This window comes from Dendroctonus ponderosae, unplaced genomic scaffold (genome assembly GCF_020466585.1).
Source record: "Dendroctonus ponderosae isolate FM_Combo_2020 unplaced genomic scaffold, Dpon_F_20191213v2 Dpon_F_20191213_2, whole genome shotgun sequence".
Taxonomy (NCBI): Eukaryota; Metazoa; Arthropoda; class Insecta; order Coleoptera; family Curculionidae; genus Dendroctonus; species Dendroctonus ponderosae.
The window spans coordinates 6,204,393-6,222,096 of NW_026018165.1; the positions used below are offsets into that span (position 1 = coordinate 6,204,393).

The 17,704-nt window shown below is 31.1% G+C and overlaps 1 protein-coding gene across 4 annotated transcripts in view; it reads left to right on the top strand.

Annotated features, from left to right (window-relative positions):
- Positions 1 to 17,403, top strand: part of LOC109538360 (TBC1 domain family member 16) — a 22,609-nt gene extending 5,206 nt beyond the window's left edge. The window contains exons 1-10 of one of the 4 annotated variants that reach the window (XM_019905577.2): positions 2,848 to 3,489; positions 8,053 to 8,224; positions 8,666 to 9,254; positions 11,074 to 11,234; positions 11,913 to 12,202; positions 12,744 to 12,946; positions 13,002 to 13,148; positions 13,334 to 13,438; positions 13,496 to 13,677; positions 16,370 to 17,403. In XM_019905577.2, coding sequence (XP_019761136.2) covers positions 8,053 to 8,224; positions 8,666 to 9,254; positions 11,074 to 11,234; positions 11,913 to 12,202; positions 12,744 to 12,946; positions 13,002 to 13,148; positions 13,334 to 13,438; positions 13,496 to 13,677; positions 16,370 to 16,569 — 2,049 coding nt within the window. In that variant the 5' untranslated portion in view covers positions 2,848 to 3,489 and the 3' untranslated portion in view covers positions 16,570 to 17,403. Of the gene's footprint in view, positions 1 to 2,847; positions 3,490 to 6,384; positions 6,576 to 8,052; positions 8,225 to 8,665; positions 9,255 to 11,073; positions 11,235 to 11,912; positions 12,203 to 12,743; positions 12,947 to 13,001; positions 13,149 to 13,333; positions 13,439 to 13,495; positions 13,678 to 16,369 lie in introns of those variants that run through there. The other 3 variants (XM_019905575.2, XM_019905574.2, XM_048663977.1) reach the window with 3 other exon arrangements.
- The last annotated feature ends 301 nt before the right edge of the window (positions 17,404 to 17,704 follow it).

A 17,704-nucleotide genomic window follows, 5' to 3' on the forward strand; every position in this document is an offset into this window, starting at 1 on the left:
TGTAATTAGTCTAATCATTAGAGTTGGAGTTCCCTTTACGCGCGAGATTATTCTTTTGCAGAATCGAATCTGGAGTTGGAGATCTCGCAGGTGGTTCAGAAACATCTCGTCTGTTATATATGCCAGATAATGCTAGACTCTTGGAGAACTTTATGAGAGGTGAAAACTGCATCCAATGGGGCATATACAATTACTCTAAAATGTCCGCATGGAACGATTTGTGTTGCGGGCTGAAACTGAAATATATTTGCCAACAAGTGGAGACTTGTAATTAGATTCAATACTGGGTTTTTACTCCAAACTGATTTTACGTTTCGTTGTAATTTGCATTTCTGATAATGAAATAAAGGTCCCCTTGTATTATAAGGAGTATTATTTATTTGGATTGGGTAGCAGATGGCAAACTTATTTATTCCAATTATTAGATAGACAGAATTATTGTTTAATTTAAAATGGTCAATTGGTAAGGAATAATATTTTTTTGGGCAAGAACTATGAATGCTCCTAGATTTTAGAAAGGGCACGATCATGTCACAAGAGGACTAATGCATCAACTCAAAAAAATCGGTTGATTCCAGCCCCCAAATAACAAGTTCTGATAGCTTGTTGTAGCAGTTTGCTATTGTTTTTGTAAATGAGGCCCGAATCGTACAAAATTATGATCATAAAAAATGTTGCCGATCTCAACATTGCATCAGCTCTATTGATTTTCGGAAATAATTTAATGAGAAATTTCGTGATTTAAAAGTTTTACTAGTATACTCAAGTGTTTCAATTAAGTGAGTAATCTCATAATTGAAGTTTTAAAAATTAAAAGATTCAAATTTCTGACAGACCAAAGTTGCAGGCAAATTAGACTAACATAAATATATAATATTTACGATCCCATTTATGTTCATCGAAACGGAATCCTTAACACAAATTGCTAGGATTTCACTTTAAGATAACCAAAAAAATTAAGAAGTATTCAGCCTTCAAAATCAAAACTGCAGAAAACACGCATCACAGAAAGCGGTGTAAAACAAACCCAGGATTTCAAATTTTGATTGACTCCAGATATTTCCCCGTTAAGTTATCCCAACACAAGAAGGTTGGCTGATGAGAATAAGGTGAACTAATTAGTGTTTGTGGACCTTGAAGGCAAAACATTTTGTGAGTTGCAGATGCAAAACTAGTGATTTTTAGGAACTGCCCACTGTAAATTATCTTTTTTGCTTTCCTTTGTTTCCTTGCATTAATGTTGATTTGGGTATCTTGAATTTCTGTTCGGCTTTTTTAAAATTTGAAGCAAAATAATGATATATCGCCTTATGATTGTTTTGCAAAATGTCCCGTTTGATCTACATAAATATGTGAGTTTAGACTTTGGGCCATAGAACTAGTAAGTTTGGCTTTATTGTTTATTTTAAATAACAATACTCCAGCTGTAGACAAGTTCTGTAAGGTTGAGGCGAATTCATGTTTTCAAAATCTTTTTGTTAGGCATTGTTTCGCCTCAAATTTTTTTCCGTTGATAAAACGCAGGGAGTGTTTCCATTTTACAATAACAAAGAATAATAAAGAAATTAATTTAAAAAATGGTTTGAACTTTCGAGAGCGAATCTGCATTCGTTCTCAAAAGATACCTAGGATTTTAAGCAACTGTTTAACAACAAACAACAAATTGATGTGAGTTTTCGCTTATTATCAATCACTCTTTTTCAAACTGCAATAAAAATGTGAAAAAATTCTATCTTTTTTCAAAGGCAGTAACTTTGTTTTGAAAACGAATCTTGTTGATCAACACTGAATGTTTTTCTTGAGGGTCCGTGGCGCGTGGTTATTTTCATACTGCTATTACCTAGATAAATATATGGAAATTGCGAGTGATTTTCGGAACACTTTAATGAGGACCGAACCCGAAACAATTTGTTTAGATTATTTCATGCAGTGCATTTCAATAATCAGTGAGTTAATATTTCATAATCTGAAAGTTTGAAGATTAAATTAGTGTCAATAAAAAATACTTATGCACATATGGATTACGCCTGAGTAACACTGTGTTGAGTTCCGCTTTTGAGTTGTTGCCGCTCTCTAAGTTAATGAGTTCTAACTCCTTGGTTGAAGCTGAAAAGGGTTTTCTTCAGTTCCCTGCAAACCGATCAATGAGGCGAATTTTGTAGCAAAATCAATTTTGTCATTTTTGGCTGCAAAGACCCCATATGACTGTCAGAAGCGAAGAAAATCATCAGAAAATTAAATTTTTTTGCGTTTTTGATTAAAAAATTTAGTTTTGTGATCGGTTTTGCGGAAACCTTAATAGTTTTCGGGATAAATATATTTTCGTTCTTGTCCCAAATTCGACTCCGAAAAAAGTTTTTGTCAAATTCCTTCAAAGCTATAAATACATCCTGTACTTTTTCGAGAAAAATAAATCCAGATCGTCAGTATTTTTATGTAAAACTCTACAAAATAGAGCGTTTTTGAGTACAAAGCAACGCAAAAAAAATTTCGTCAAAAATCAAAAACCACATTTTTTTAACAAACACTATAAACACTATAAGTTTTCAAATAATTTATTATAAACTTTCGCTTATTTAGTTCTTTTTTTGATAGAAAATTATTTAATTTTTGTCCAAAACCCGAAGCTGGAAACTGATTTCAAATTTTTTACAAAGCCACGAAGGAGACGCGTGTCCTAATGAAATTTATTTCGTAATTTTTCGTGAAAAATATCTTAATTGTCAGTATTTTTAAGTGAATTTTTTGAAAATTGAGCAATTAGAAAAAAGAGTAACTTTGCTAAAACTGGAAAATTCAGAAGTTTTGAAGAAATGTTAAAAATATTATTGATAAATGTCGTAAATATTATAAATTAATAAGTCGCAGTATTTTAATTGTCGAAGTTGTAGATTCGTAGGTTCGAAGACGATATGGAATTACTGTGGCACCAGAATCTAGGGCTTGAATTAGATCAATATACTATTTTGCTAGTCATACTAGGTTTAATGAACAATACGCTGTGCTTTAAAAGTGAACATAATAGCGTTAAATTGACGAAAGGAAACACGAATACTTATTGATTTCTTATGAATGACTTTATGCCCGTTACAAAAATACTCAGTTCCTATCCTTTTAATATTCCATAAAATATAGTCGTCATTAATAAACGCAACAGCCCACGTTTTCTGAATTTCCCGAATTCCCGTTTCACAAGGACGAAAGGAAAATCAATATTCTAGTGGAAGATCAGCACTGTGGGGGCAACAGGAAAATGGCGGAAAACCGTGTGTTGGCGACATATGTCTTGGATGGTTACCCAAAAGTGTTTCTGTGATAATTTCGGCCCATCTGCATAACAATAAATATGGTAATGCTGCTTTATCAGTGGGGACAAGAAATGACTGAGCATTAAATCGTATAGCTGAAATTGCTTGAACAGATAATAGTTATAAAAGCTACGGTGAGTAGAAGCTATTCTGTGTTAGTTAAAAATTAGTATTGAAAGTGGTAAGTTGCTAATGTATCAAAACATTTTCCAAGTTCCAAAAGCGTTTAGTCTATATATCATAAAGGAAGTACATAATCAAGCCTTTGAGGTTGAAAAACCAATAAAAATTTTGTAGTTAAATTGATTTATAATCTAGTATATAAATACATACACAGTCTATATAGTTTAGGAATTCATCTGAAAGGTTTTGGGAGTTAATAGTAGAGACAATTGCGAACTTGCATACTCAAAATATTACAGTTCTTAATAGGTATAGGTACTGCTTCCGAWGAATGATAATAAAGCGATAGTAGRGTAGCTGATTTTTTATTGTTTCTAGTCAAATTATTGCAGATCAATAATAGCCGTTAGACATTTTTGTAAAAATTATCTTTTCTTCAGTTTTTGAACAATTTAAATGTAGGAAAGAAGCTCTAGCATGAGCTAATACCARAACATCAACATAAAAGACGTAAATAGCATGAGAATCGTATATCGTTTCCATATAAGAATACTCAATGAACATTGAACAAACAATTCTGCCATCCYCATCAGTATCCTCTAGCGACTTCTAACGTTCTATTCATTAACTCCCGTTATGATGGTCAATAAGTGGCAATTTATGTAATTTGGTTTAATCGAATTACTGTACGATTAAGCTAGATATAATATATTTATTGTACGAATTAACCAATCTGAAAAGTATATTAAAAACGCACAAATTGCACGTCAAGGGCCAGATGAAAATGAAATTGTTTTTAATATTTTTCTTTCAATTACCTACTGTTTTTATACACTACCATTTTATCAACTACAAGTGTGCAGGATATCCCAGTTTTAATTTCCCAGCTCCCGTGATTACACGATATGACCAAAAATAAGTTGAAAATTACTGCTTAATGTATGTATTAACTGAACATTTGCATTTTGTAAATTTAAGAATTTTAAATCCTTGGGTTTAACTTAATAAAACTTCTTAACTTTGATACTTGAAAAAGGTGATTGCGATCTTTAAGATTACCATAATTTCGTAAGTTATTTTCTGCTAATTTTTGTCGTAAAATCTAACTTTGGCAGCTGCAGAGCTAATTTTGAGACACAGATCCCGCCTCGTGATAAAAATGTTTGCGTAGTTACACAGAATTTCATTACATTTCCTTGTGCCAGCATGCATTCTGTTTAGTAACATACATTCAAAAATGTAAATATGTAAAGGAATTAGAGAAGTCCGCAGTTTTGGCATTCATTTCTGCCACCGACAGGTGGTTTCGGTAAATTACTAAGACTATAATAAATCAAAATTGTGCTCATTTGTTAAAATTAATAAGGATGCTATGTGCAGAACTGCGAAGCAATTGAGACTACATTTTTGCAATAATTATTATTGTTACCATAAATAAATTAATAAGCTATGTTTATAAGATCAATTAAAAAATACGCAGCGTCAAAAATCGCTTATACAGATTCAATTTCACGTTCACTGTAGAAATAGTGCCACTGAGACTTTTAATAGATTCTTTGCTGTTGACTATATGCTCAAAAATTGTATCTCGTCGACTTCTTGAAGATTTGGCGTATTGAATAACATACCCCATTTAATTTAACTTCCACTGGTCTGAAAGTATTGATTCCAAACTTTCTTATTGGTTATTTATCTTTAAATGGCGTCCTTTCAGGTTTTCTTACTTAACCATGGTTTGTTAAAACGTTTATAAGATCCCGGGAACAGGATGAGAGACTTTTATTATAACAAATAATTCATAATATTAAAAGTCGTGTGCCACCATTTTTGCTCTTTTATTTGCTAATGTGGTTCTAATTCCTAAATTACCAAATTTGTCCAAATTAAGCAGTACAATATATGATAGAAAAATTGACACATTAAGATTCGTTTCTGCTGTTGCTGCTTTGTACATTGCGATCATTTATGTCGAAACCCTTCTGATAAGTATAGTTAAATTATCATATAAAATGGCCATTTCATCTCTTTGCTTCTTCCAGAGCGACTTCGACATTCTCAAGTTCGAGTAACTAGCAAAATAAAATCTAGGAATGAATCTGATACATATCTAATTTAATGGTATAAACAAAATTCATAAAAAAAATATAATCGGAGTTTGATGACAGCAACTTGCAGTAGGTATAACAATAAAATGTAATTAGGTCAAGGAACGGACCTATTAGGGTTAGATAATGATATTTCAGAAATTTACGTAGACTTTGACAAATGTATAATAGACGTTCTAAAGGGCTTCGATAATAAAATCCGTTCACCCCAGGAAACGGAACCGAAAGTCAAACTTTCTTCAAAATACTAATTTGAAACAGTCCCAGTAAGCTATCGCGGAGAACTTTACTTACTGATGCAAAGATGTAAACAAAAATAGGATTCGTTTTAAATAACAAAGGCGATCATACAGTACAAGAACAAACAAATTAAAACTTTAAACAGCAATTTAAAAAGTAATGCAAAAAATTTCAATTGCTGCAGAAAGCTCCGCAACTACTAAACAAGCGGAAAAAATACCAAACTAAAGTCATAAACTTATGAGAAGCAACTAAAATTTGACGTCTTTTGCAATGTACTTGAATAAGACAAAAAATTCAAAACCCCAAATTGACCTGCTTGCTGTAAAAGGGCAAAACATTAATACAGACAATTTGCGGTCATTTAACTTTCAATTCTTCTTCAATTTTATTTTTGATTGGACTAGAACGTAAGAAACTGACCAGATTGTAAAAAATATCTCTGAGAAAAACAAACATTACAAAATTCATAATATTTGACTATAATTAACATAGTCATTAACAGAACAGCACTACATAAAACTGCATTATTTATAATCATTAAAATTAATTCAGGACCAAAACAAAAAATATGTAATTTTTTCCCAGATAGCGAGGTCTCAGTGCATTAACGATGTACAATAATAAGCGATCATTTTAGCACGTTAATGTTATTAATAGCAAACAATTTTATCCAATCTGAATACCTTATCTTTTACTCACTTATCAAATTTTAACTGTGTTTATGTGCCTGTTTATATGATGCTTTCACATGCTTCAAAGAGAAAATTACTAATAACTACAGTAACAAACATCTGATGTAAGTATTGAATATACAAATAATTCAAATAATAAAGGTCAGAAGCTCGTTGATATTTTGTACTCTGGCAATTAATAGAAGCTGTTGATGCAGAGATAAACCTTCAGAGAACCTCAAAAGAATTTGAAATAGCTCCTTCAGTTCAACTCAAATCCAGCTTCAAATAAGAGCACAACATAACGTATTATAGTTAAACGTATCTTTTAGGCCACAGCTTTCCATTTCATGGATGAATTGAATTATTCTGTATATAGAGGTTAGACTATTTCAACCCACATTAGTTTTATCTTCGGCGTTTATATCGGAAGCGGTCAAAAAATATTTCGATGAAGCAATAACAAAGAAAATATTACTTGTATTTATTCGTTTTTTTTTAAACACATACATTATTCGATATTTTGAACATGTTTAATTCCAGTATTTGTAAGAGTTTCTGCAATGCTAGACACACGAATTTTTAATGTAATAATAAAAATAAAAAATCTTAGAAACAGTCTATTTTTTGATTAATTGAAGGTACGTGATCTAACAACATCATGCAAGGACCTGGAAAAGTTTGTTGCGAACTGATTTAGTTATATCTGAAATTAATGCAAAAAACTATACCAAAGGTAAATATGAAAAGTACATATTTACATGTACATGTAAAATGAGTTGTTTTTGYTTYATCAACATTTTTTAAAACAAAACCTCGAACTGTTATGTCGACATCTATACTGCTTACAAAATATGTAGATTTCACCCACAAAGAAAATCACCAGCATGTCTTCTAGGTAAGAAATACAAAACTTCCATTTTCCTACCTATAGATTCAAACTTTGTTCATTTCAAAAATTTAAGGCTAGTAATTTGAAATTCGTTAATTTTCTTTTAATTTAATTATAAATGCTATTTTGAATTATGTTATTTGAAATTAGAAACGAATAAGAGAACCAGCAATAAAAAGTTTAGCTTTATCTTTATTAACTTTTGTTTCACTTTGCTTTGTTAGAATTATTGATTTTGTATTGTGGGACCTTCATTATTATTCTTGAAATCAGCCAGTTTGAAAGTTATGTCAATGTATAACGATAGAATATTTCTTATGAAATGTTGCTGAAACTCCACTATTATGTAATCAGTTGCATAAGTCAGAAAAAAATTATTATGTCTATTAATAAGTATTTCCAATTTGTCTTCCTTTGTCAAATCAATTCTCTTTGCCCAATATTAAATATRTTTTCTACTGCTTMATTGGCGCATTTTTAATCCAAATTTAACTATCAGCTTTTTAGTAGCTCTGCTTGTTTCAAAGSCTGAATTATTTAGAATAAGTGGATTATACGTTGAAGCAAGCGACTGATATCTGTTTTAACCTGTTTCCATAACTTATGCAAAGTAATAAAMCTTAGTCCATTTCCTTGCCTTYCCTTGTACTGGCAAGCCAAAATTTTGAGCAAACACTTGCTGACTTAATTTTTCATTTATTTTTTAACAGATGCCTCTCACAGACATTTTACGACGGGCTTCAACCTACATTCTTGGCTATGAAGAAGCGGCTGAAAAAATGATGAAATATGATAATAATGAGGTACTGTTTTGCAAAAATAACGTTTGTGTGCATCCACCAGCTATGGTAAGACATGAAAATGATATTCTGCATAATCCAGGTAAGTGTTACATAATTTAATTTAAAATGACTTCGCGTTTTAATAAATCAGTTTGCACTGATAAAAATATTTCTCAGAGCAATCAAACGAGGCCATTGAAAAATAAAGATGAACAGAAGCAATTGTTGCTGCCAAAACACATAGCAAATTCATGAAATATATGTTTTACAAATCTTCTGATTATTTTTAACCTATTGTTTCTTCAACTATGTAGTGCGTGCGTCTTTAAACTACATAATGGAAAGACTTTTGAGGAAAATGAGTTGCAAAATTTGCGTTTTTTATTGCAAAATCATGTTGCACTTGTTTCTGTTTTAGGAATGTTTTATGGTAGAATGTTCATTTGCAAAAGACGCAGAACCTACAGTAAAACTACTTAAAATTTATAAATTTGACTCCAACGTTATTCGAATTTTACTGCAATAAATTAATGTTTTTCAGGATATTTAACAGTCACAACGAAAATATTTGTTGATCAATATAATGACGTGAAACGACCCACATTATTCCTCACTTGGATTCCAAATACCGATTTATCAAAGTGCACGACGCCGCTTCAAAACACATTGCACAAAAAGCAAACCAGCTTGGAAAGTTTGACTTCCAACGACTCATTTAACAGTAGCACTTCAGAAAATGCGCTTCGACCTTCCAGTATTGAGCTGAAAAGTACGAATCCCTTTCTGAACTTTGATGACAAAATAGACACTTCTGAGTCGATCAGTTCGGAGGAGAGCGACAAGAATACCACGGGAATCAATATAAATGTGGACATTTCGAATCCGGAAATAGAAATTATTCAAACACCGGATAGCATCAAGGATCCGATAGATCAGTTTGAGTTTTGCAGAAGCGCCAGCGTTACATCTACAGATAGCCAATACCCTTGGATTACTACTCCGGAATATTTGATGCAGAAACACAATCTTAGTTTTCCGGATAGTGTTAATAATTCTCCAATATTGCACACAAAACGCCTACATAAATGCAGGAGATTTAGCGTGGACTTGAGCCAGATGAGATCTTTACGGTATGTTGATAGTAAATTTAAAAATGTGTTTTTCAATATCTATTGACTTTAGTATTAAAATGTTTCGGACATAGACATAGACTAGGTAATTGAGTTTATTATATTATACTTCCATTAGATATACATTTTGAATCGGCGACGGGGTTCAAAATGAAGCATTTAACATTTATATTATTCTAGAAAAAGTCTCCAAATGGAATTATGAATTTGTTAATATTATTGAAATTCGATTAAAGATATTCATTTTACGCATTATTTTTGCTGCTCTTGCTAAATCTCTAGTGAAGATAGAACCAATTCATAGTCCACAAATTGGCTTGTGTTTTCATTTAAGTTGTTTAAGTATATATTTATTCAGTACCGTACTTTAAAGTTTACTTTTTTTTGAAAGCCAAGTTCAAGAAGTCTTAGTGTTCAAGACTATTCGAGGAATTTGTTTTTACTTTACACATTTTTCAAATGTTATTGTCTTTTATTATTTGTTGTGTATATTGTGAACAAAGCGGCAATTAAAAATGGACGAAGAACAATACTCCAGAGAATATTGAGAAATGTTGAACGCTATTCTCTGAAGTTGATCAGAGTTAATCCAAAGGATATTGAGAGATGCGGAACAATATTTCCTGGCCTTTTCTTTATGTCGACTTTTTTAAAACCCCTTTGTTTCGAAGTTGTTGATTAAGCAAGCAAAAGCAATAACATTTTGTCAACAAATATTACATGGAACGAATATTGCATGTACCTATCCTATTCAATGTTTTCGAAGCAAAACAGTCGTTCAAAATTGCCACAGAACAAATAATTCGGCGGCGGATTTTGTTGTTCTTGTTTAGTCTCGGACTAAAAGCATAACAAGAACAAAAATATTAACTTTATCCAAATCAATTGCTCGTTTCACACTAAAAAAATTAATGTGTTTCAGTGTCTAACACGATATACAAAAAAAGTATAAAAAATATACAAACACTTTTCATAAAATGTGTATAATTAAATGGAATTAAAACGATTTTATATATTCTAATAGTTAACAAGGCAATAAAGCAAGGTTTTCTCTCCACTAATTATTATTTTAATGTTGAAACTAATCAGTTTTCAAGTGTTTTAAAATTATATTTTAAATGTGAAATTGAATGCGTCCATTCCATTTCAAAGTAATGGAAAGCATCAACTTATATTTTAATTCAATTGGTGATTTCATTCAAGTTTGACATTGAAAAGGCGAATTTATAATGCTAATATGTAATAGGAAACTTTGTAGAAAAACTCAAATTTTGAGGCAAGTTACTCCCACGGTTTACAAATAAAATTCTGTGAATTTTAATGTGATTAGAAATTACTGAATTTCAGGATCAAGAGAAATAATATCTCCAATATAATAGGATTGACAAAAATGACAAAATTCAAATTAAAAAACAATCAAACAAAAGAATTGTTTCAAAGGTCGAAGTTATTGAAGTAGTTTTAGAAAGCCAAAAATTATTCAAACTGTTTCATAAATATATCGTGGGCTTAAATCTAAAAGTGACCAAGTCCAAAATTGCCGTATTTGTGTTTGTTGTCCAGGTACTTAAAAAAAATAATATGTTTGTCTTCAAAAACTGACGAAGTCCCTGAGGGCCACAAAATCAAGTGCACTAAATTATGTTTTTATTGACCAAGTTTCCAAAAAGATACTGACATAAGTGTTGGCCCGGTTTAAAAGTTTATTTATCAAAAATGTATATTTTATACTTGGTCGGCTTTAGCTTTAAGCCCACGATATATTTCTTATAATGTTAGCACATTAATACAATTATTCGACTTTTTTACGTTGTTTCAGATTATTTTTTAACGACAACAGCTGCACTTGCGGACAACTAGTTGTAGCTTCCAGAGAGTCGCAATATAAAATTCTACATTTTCACCACGGTGGTTTAGATCATTTAGCTCAAGTGCTACATCAGTGGCATTCTCTACTGCATAACATTAAATCTGCCAAGGGTAAGTAGCAATTAACAATCTTAATTTCAACAACCGTCTAAAGTCTAAACTTTTGTCGGTTGATAGTTTTTTTCAAATTTTCAATTCATTTCAATCTTTGGTTATTCAGTCTTTCATTATTTTAATCAACCATTTTTTGGTTGGTCAACCGAAATTTTACTTATAAATAAATTTCTACTCACATATTAATTTCTCTATTTTGCCAATTATTTACTGTACTGCAAATACAAATGAAGAAATTTTTTCGAGTTCGAATTTTAGACGCTTTAGAAATGTGTTTTTACTCGTCTTGAAACACCAGCGGATGGCTAATTTACATAGTAAAATACAATGTTTTTTTAATATTTCAATGGCTGCTCAAGTAGGTACAATTCAAGTACAAAAACATTTTGATCATCTGATAGAGCAGTCTACTAGTAATAACTGATAATTCTATTTAGCACCAATTCCAATGCGATTTTAATGTATTATTAGAAATGTGGAAAATACACGCAATATGCTGCGTTTTCGTCCATCAACGATGAAAAGAAACCTCATTAAGTTATAACGAATTCATTTCTGGACACTCCAGCTTCAAATTAACATGTTCACAAGTTTTTAATTAATTCAATCTCATTTACATAAGAAATACAGATTTTCCAAAAGGCAAAATTCCTATTAACGCGTACATATTTTTAGGTGGAGATGAAAATCTACCCTACAGACACTTTATGGTTTGCCGGCCGGAAGTGTCTGAAATTGAACTACATCCGGAAGAAGGCCAAGTGCCGAAGCTCTCAGAGGAAGTTTTCAGGGGCCTGTTCAATGAAGCAGGCCACCTAGAAGATGATCTGACTTTGAGAAAATACGTATTCTTTTCTGGAATGGACAGAGATATTAGGAAGGAAGTGTGGCCGTTTTTGCTTCACATGTATCCTTATCATAGCACATTTGAAGAACGATTGCAAATAGCAGAAATTCGAAGACAGGTATGTATTAATTAATTTATTACAAAAAACAATATTGCAATTTATTAAGACGATCAACAAAAACATTTCCTGGACATAGAAAAAGCGATTATCAAAAAATAATCCGAAGCCAAATATTAACGTCTAAACTTTAAGAGATTGTTCATGTTCTTCGCTTAAAGCTTCGTCAAAGCATATGTGAATCTTTCGGAGCCTATCAGAAAGTGCATTAGGATCAACCAAATTTTATTTCAGATTGAGGAACAATAAATGACCAGCCATCGTCTAGCGAACAGTTTTATACTTAAACTTCTATAGACAAATCTATTTGTTTCTGGATCAGAGAATGTTTATGAACTTATAAATTCCGCGATTCACTCAATTCAGATTCTTTAAATATTAAATAAAATGCAAAAATTCACTTTGGAATTTGTAATCCAGGACACTTCACTAATATTAACTTGAAAGAAATTTTGATGCATATGCTTCACATAAAATGTATATATTATATTTTAATTAAATATTAATTTAAAATTAATCCATGTATAATGTTTTGTTTCAGGAATATGAAGAAATTACCAGGAGACGCTTAGACTTGAATGAGAACAGACTTAATCAATTCAGAAGGAAAATACAGAGTGTAGTGGAAAAAGACGTAGTTAGAACAGATAGAGGAAATCCCTTTTTTGCCGGAGACAATAATCCAAACTTAACAATAATGAAAAACATTTTGCTCAATTACGCAATTTTCAACCCTGGATTGGGGTAAGTATTAGAGAAACAATAGTTCGTTAGATGTTAAATATTCGCTTATTTGTAGATACACACAAGGCATGAGCGATTTACTTTCACCTGTATTATGCGAACTGAAAGACGAGGTGGCTGCGTTTTGGTGTTTTGTGGGATTGATGCAAAGAGCAGTATTTGTGGCTACGCCAACTGATAGAGATATGGACAGATCACTAAAGTAAACTTAACATTTTTTAGAGTTAATATGAGCTTTTTTCGTCCTTCCAAAAAAACAAATTTTACGCTTCTGATTATAAAGGTGAAGATGACTCGCCACGGAGCAAATGCATACATTATTTTATGCTAAGCTTTTATACTTATCTAATACACGGTCAAAGTGCCTGATTTTTAAATATTTTTTAGGTATTTAAGAGAACTAGTTAGACTGATGGTGCCAAAATTCTACGAACACCTTCAAAAGTACAAAGATGCTATGGAACTGCTGTTCTGCCACAGATGGATATTACTGTAAGCATTTACAAGATTGAGCTAATTGCATACTTAACTAAAAATAATATTTTCTAGATGCTTCAAAAGAGAATTTACTGAAGGAGTGGCATTGAGAATGTGGGAGGCTTGCTGGGCAAATTACTTAACCGATTATTTCCACTTATTTTTGTGTCTGGCAATTATATCCGTATACGCTGACGATGTGATAGCTCAAGATTTAAGAGCTGATGAAATGTTGCTACATTTTAGCTCGCTAGGTAAGACATTAACTTTTACTAATTGTGAGCTTTATTTTGACATAGAAGACAACGGAAGTTTTTAAACCGTGATTGCTGGCAAAACCCAGAGCTAGGACGAAAAAAAAGAATTGAAGTGAAACTCGAATTTTTACACTTATAATATAAAACTTGAAAATATCCGCGGCTTCCCAGTAGATCTTTGAACCTGGCAATGCAGTTGGGATCTATTTACTAATTACAGCTATTAGACGGAATAAATGGGAGTAGTTTTTTATAATTATGAAATGCTCACCGGGATAATTGCAGGATGCCGAATGTACCAGGAACCCATACAGTTTTTCCATTAACTGCTATTAACCAGAAAATGTTCTTTTCCGCACTGATTTACACTTTTATCACTGCACAAACACGATCACATTTTACCTTTGTCCACCGAAATCCGATTTTAATCCGACAATTGTGTTTATTCTTGTTTATATAAAACCAGTCGAACAGTAATCAAAAAAACTGGAACTATTTATTGAAGCACGGTTGTCGGTCATTTTTTAAATTAAATCTGAGCAATGTTGCAAAAAAGTTTCAAATAGGCGAATTAATTATTTAGCCAATATTTGTGTCAACATTTAATTTGCTTTAAGTGGCAACTATAGAAATTGGATAGAAAGCTACGTTTGTGTCTAGTTTGTAGTATTAAAATGTACATAAGCAATAACAATCGTTAAACACTTTACGTTTTAGAACTTGAAACTTTCAATGAGACTAGTTTCACTTCAGATCTATTTAATTTCGAAACCACCAAAGCACTTCTGTTTTGCACATTGAGTTTTCGTCATCTTAAAATGGGGTTTATTGTTGGAAATGTGTTCTATATTGATCCACATATTTCAACTGCGAATGTTTCGCTGACTTATTGCTGAATCACCAAAGTATTTAGTGCTTGAGATTGGAACGAAAAATATTAAAAATTAAACAAATTCATGAATCAGAACACAAAACCGACAGGCTAAGCCAGAACGTCTACAATTTGACGGTCAAAGATGAACGTTTAAAATTAAATAATGTGGATTGCGCACCGTGTAGGTACTGACAGACATTAGTTAATTTATGACCGAATTGGATTATTTTTACTCATTACATGTAAAAGTTTTGATCTCAATCTGCTCTGGATCTGAGAAAATATAAATTTCCTATAGTAAACCCAATCGAAATTTTAGCAAACATTTCTATAATTATTAACATTGTTCAATTACTTAATTAACATTTTTAATTTTTTTTTTCAATTCTGAAAACTCCTCGGACACTCGCATCTAAAAATATGAGTTTCTAAATGCTAGGCGTCAATAAGCTTAAAAATTCAGTTTGTTGTTTGTTTAATCCTACAAGCTAAGATCTACCAGCATTTTATTCATAATTTCTATTTTTACCTCTTTTAGTTCTTTGAGTCCATTTTACTTAAATTTCTTCGACGATTATTCAAAACACAGCGGGCTAAATTGCAACATTGTTTTTTATTTCTCTTTATGAGGACTGAAAAATGTTGTTTTCTAAATATTGCTTAATTGTTCGCTAAATGTTAGAAAGGACTGTATTAATATAATGAATATATAATTTTGGATAATCTTCAATATATATGAAAGCTCAAACAAAAAGCAACAGATAGCAACTATTTATTTAAATAATTTCCCTGAAAATAAACTTAAAAATATGGCTTTCAACCTGTTAAACGGTTTTCTCAAACGGGGTATATTTTTCTTTTACCCACCAAATTATTTAGAAATAATTTTACTTGTACATAGTTAGCTGATGGCAATTCCAGCGAAAGTTTTCACAATTTAACAGAAAATTAATTCAAAACAAACTTAATAATCTAAGGAATTTGATAATAATGAGTAATTTACATAAATATTGATTATATTATTGAACTTAATACTTTGGAACAGCAAGTAATGAATCACATGCGTGATAGTATTTTTGCCTATTTAAAATGCACCTGCTATTGACAAAAATTCCCATTGAAAAACATGCGAAAAATTCTACATAAATATAGAAAAAATTGTCCTTTAAAAAAAGATGTGAAATTTCCTTTAAAATGAAAATGGAAAAACTGATAATAATTGCACTTAAAATAGTTTGTTTAAAAATTTTCATATGGTCAGAACTATAATAACTAATCGTTGCTTGGAACTTGAAAGTATTAGTTTTACTAGATAATTCATCCTATTTGCAAGTTTTTTTAAGAAATAAGCCTAAAGTTATTAGTAAAATCCTGAAAATAATGCGAACGTATGAACAGTAACTATGTCTCCTTTTGACAGAAAAAGTCCTAAATAGTAATTTAAAAAAATGAGCCCTATTTGAAGCCTCAAACCACTAGCGGATTAATTTTTAATAGTTGATATCCGAAAAATTAAACATTCAATAACATTCAAAATATTATGCGATTATTGGCAGTCAATTTAATTTTGATAGAACAGAACCACGAAAAAAATTAATTGAATCTTAACTTGGTATGTATGTTGCTCATTCAAATTGCTTATACAGTCGCTTACAGTTCGATTATATTCAACTCGTTGCTGGGAAGAATATATTTATTTCTATAGTACCTACGTTACAACTTCTTTTACAAAAAAGGGCAAATAATGAGAATAGAGAGCAAAAAGGTTCACAAGATAAAAACGCATGTATTAACCAAATCTACTGATATTTGTAGCAATGTATATGGACGGTCAACTAATTGCGAGAAAAGCAAGAGGACTTCTTCATCAATTCAGACAAATGAGGGAGATTCCTTGCAGCGTAAATGGATTATGTACGAGATGTGGACCAGGAATCTGGGATAGTTCCCATAGTCCTAGAATCTTCTGTAGTTGCAATGGCCCATGTACAAACACTATCACTACTGGTATTTAAAAGTAAATATTTAGGTTTAAAAATATCTGCTTTTGTAGCATTTCTCAAAAAATATAGGTTTGTTAACTGTTACAGTTTATATGATGTGCATTCTACACAATCACTTTGTAGTGGTATTTCTACTAGTAACGTACTGTGAAGGCATTATTAAACAAAATTATTCGGTTCGTCTGAAAAGATATTGGTATATATTTTATGAAAAGATTAATCCTTAAAAAGTAAGTGTATTTTAAAAATATATATTTTAATAAAATTTATTAAATGTTTACTTAGCTATAGTAAATATTTAATTAATTGACGTTATAACCAGACAATAGAAATTATCTTTAAACCTTCTTGTAGAGCGAACTATAGCAATGTCACATAAATTCCCTCTGTAGGATAATTATGCTCAGAATTGCTGCAATTTCTCAGTATTGTACCGCATATTTGCATAAATTAAGACAACTCAGGAAAGCAAATAATGCAAAAATAAATCTGATTATCTCCTCTATGTATATAGACACTAGTTAGAAAATATGCTGTCTCAAACAAGAATATAATTGGAAAAATACGTTTTATTATTGTTTTATATTAGGATGCCCCGGAGTTATTTTCGTCCTGCGCTTAGATTGTTTAATTGTACACATATCAGTGGTTGTTATGCAAAAAATAAAATGTATACATAATAGCTTTGTAATATGCAATAAATAGTTTTAAATTTAATTGAAGTATTTTCGCTATTGCCATGTTAGATTAGTGCATGCAATTTTGAAGATTTAATGAAAATCTTTGAACTGACTTATGAAGTAGTTTATGAAATTTGGGAATTAAATTATACTTTATTAAATGGTTCAGGTTTGTGTTTATTTAAAAATCGAACACCTGACTTGGAGAATGGAAAAAATAAGTGCAAAAATTACTCGAGCATTCACAGTGGCTCAGAAATGTCCGCAATAACAGATAGATAAAAACTATAATTCGATAAGGGCATGTCTGCACTTGATATACACAAAATTGGCCTTAAATCATTCAATTTACTCTAAAAATACCTGCCGAGGTGTCACTAAAAATGTAACCGATACTTATAGTCGAAATACTAAAGATGTGCTTGGAATGTGAAATGTTCATCATGTTCATCAACAGATAATGTTAA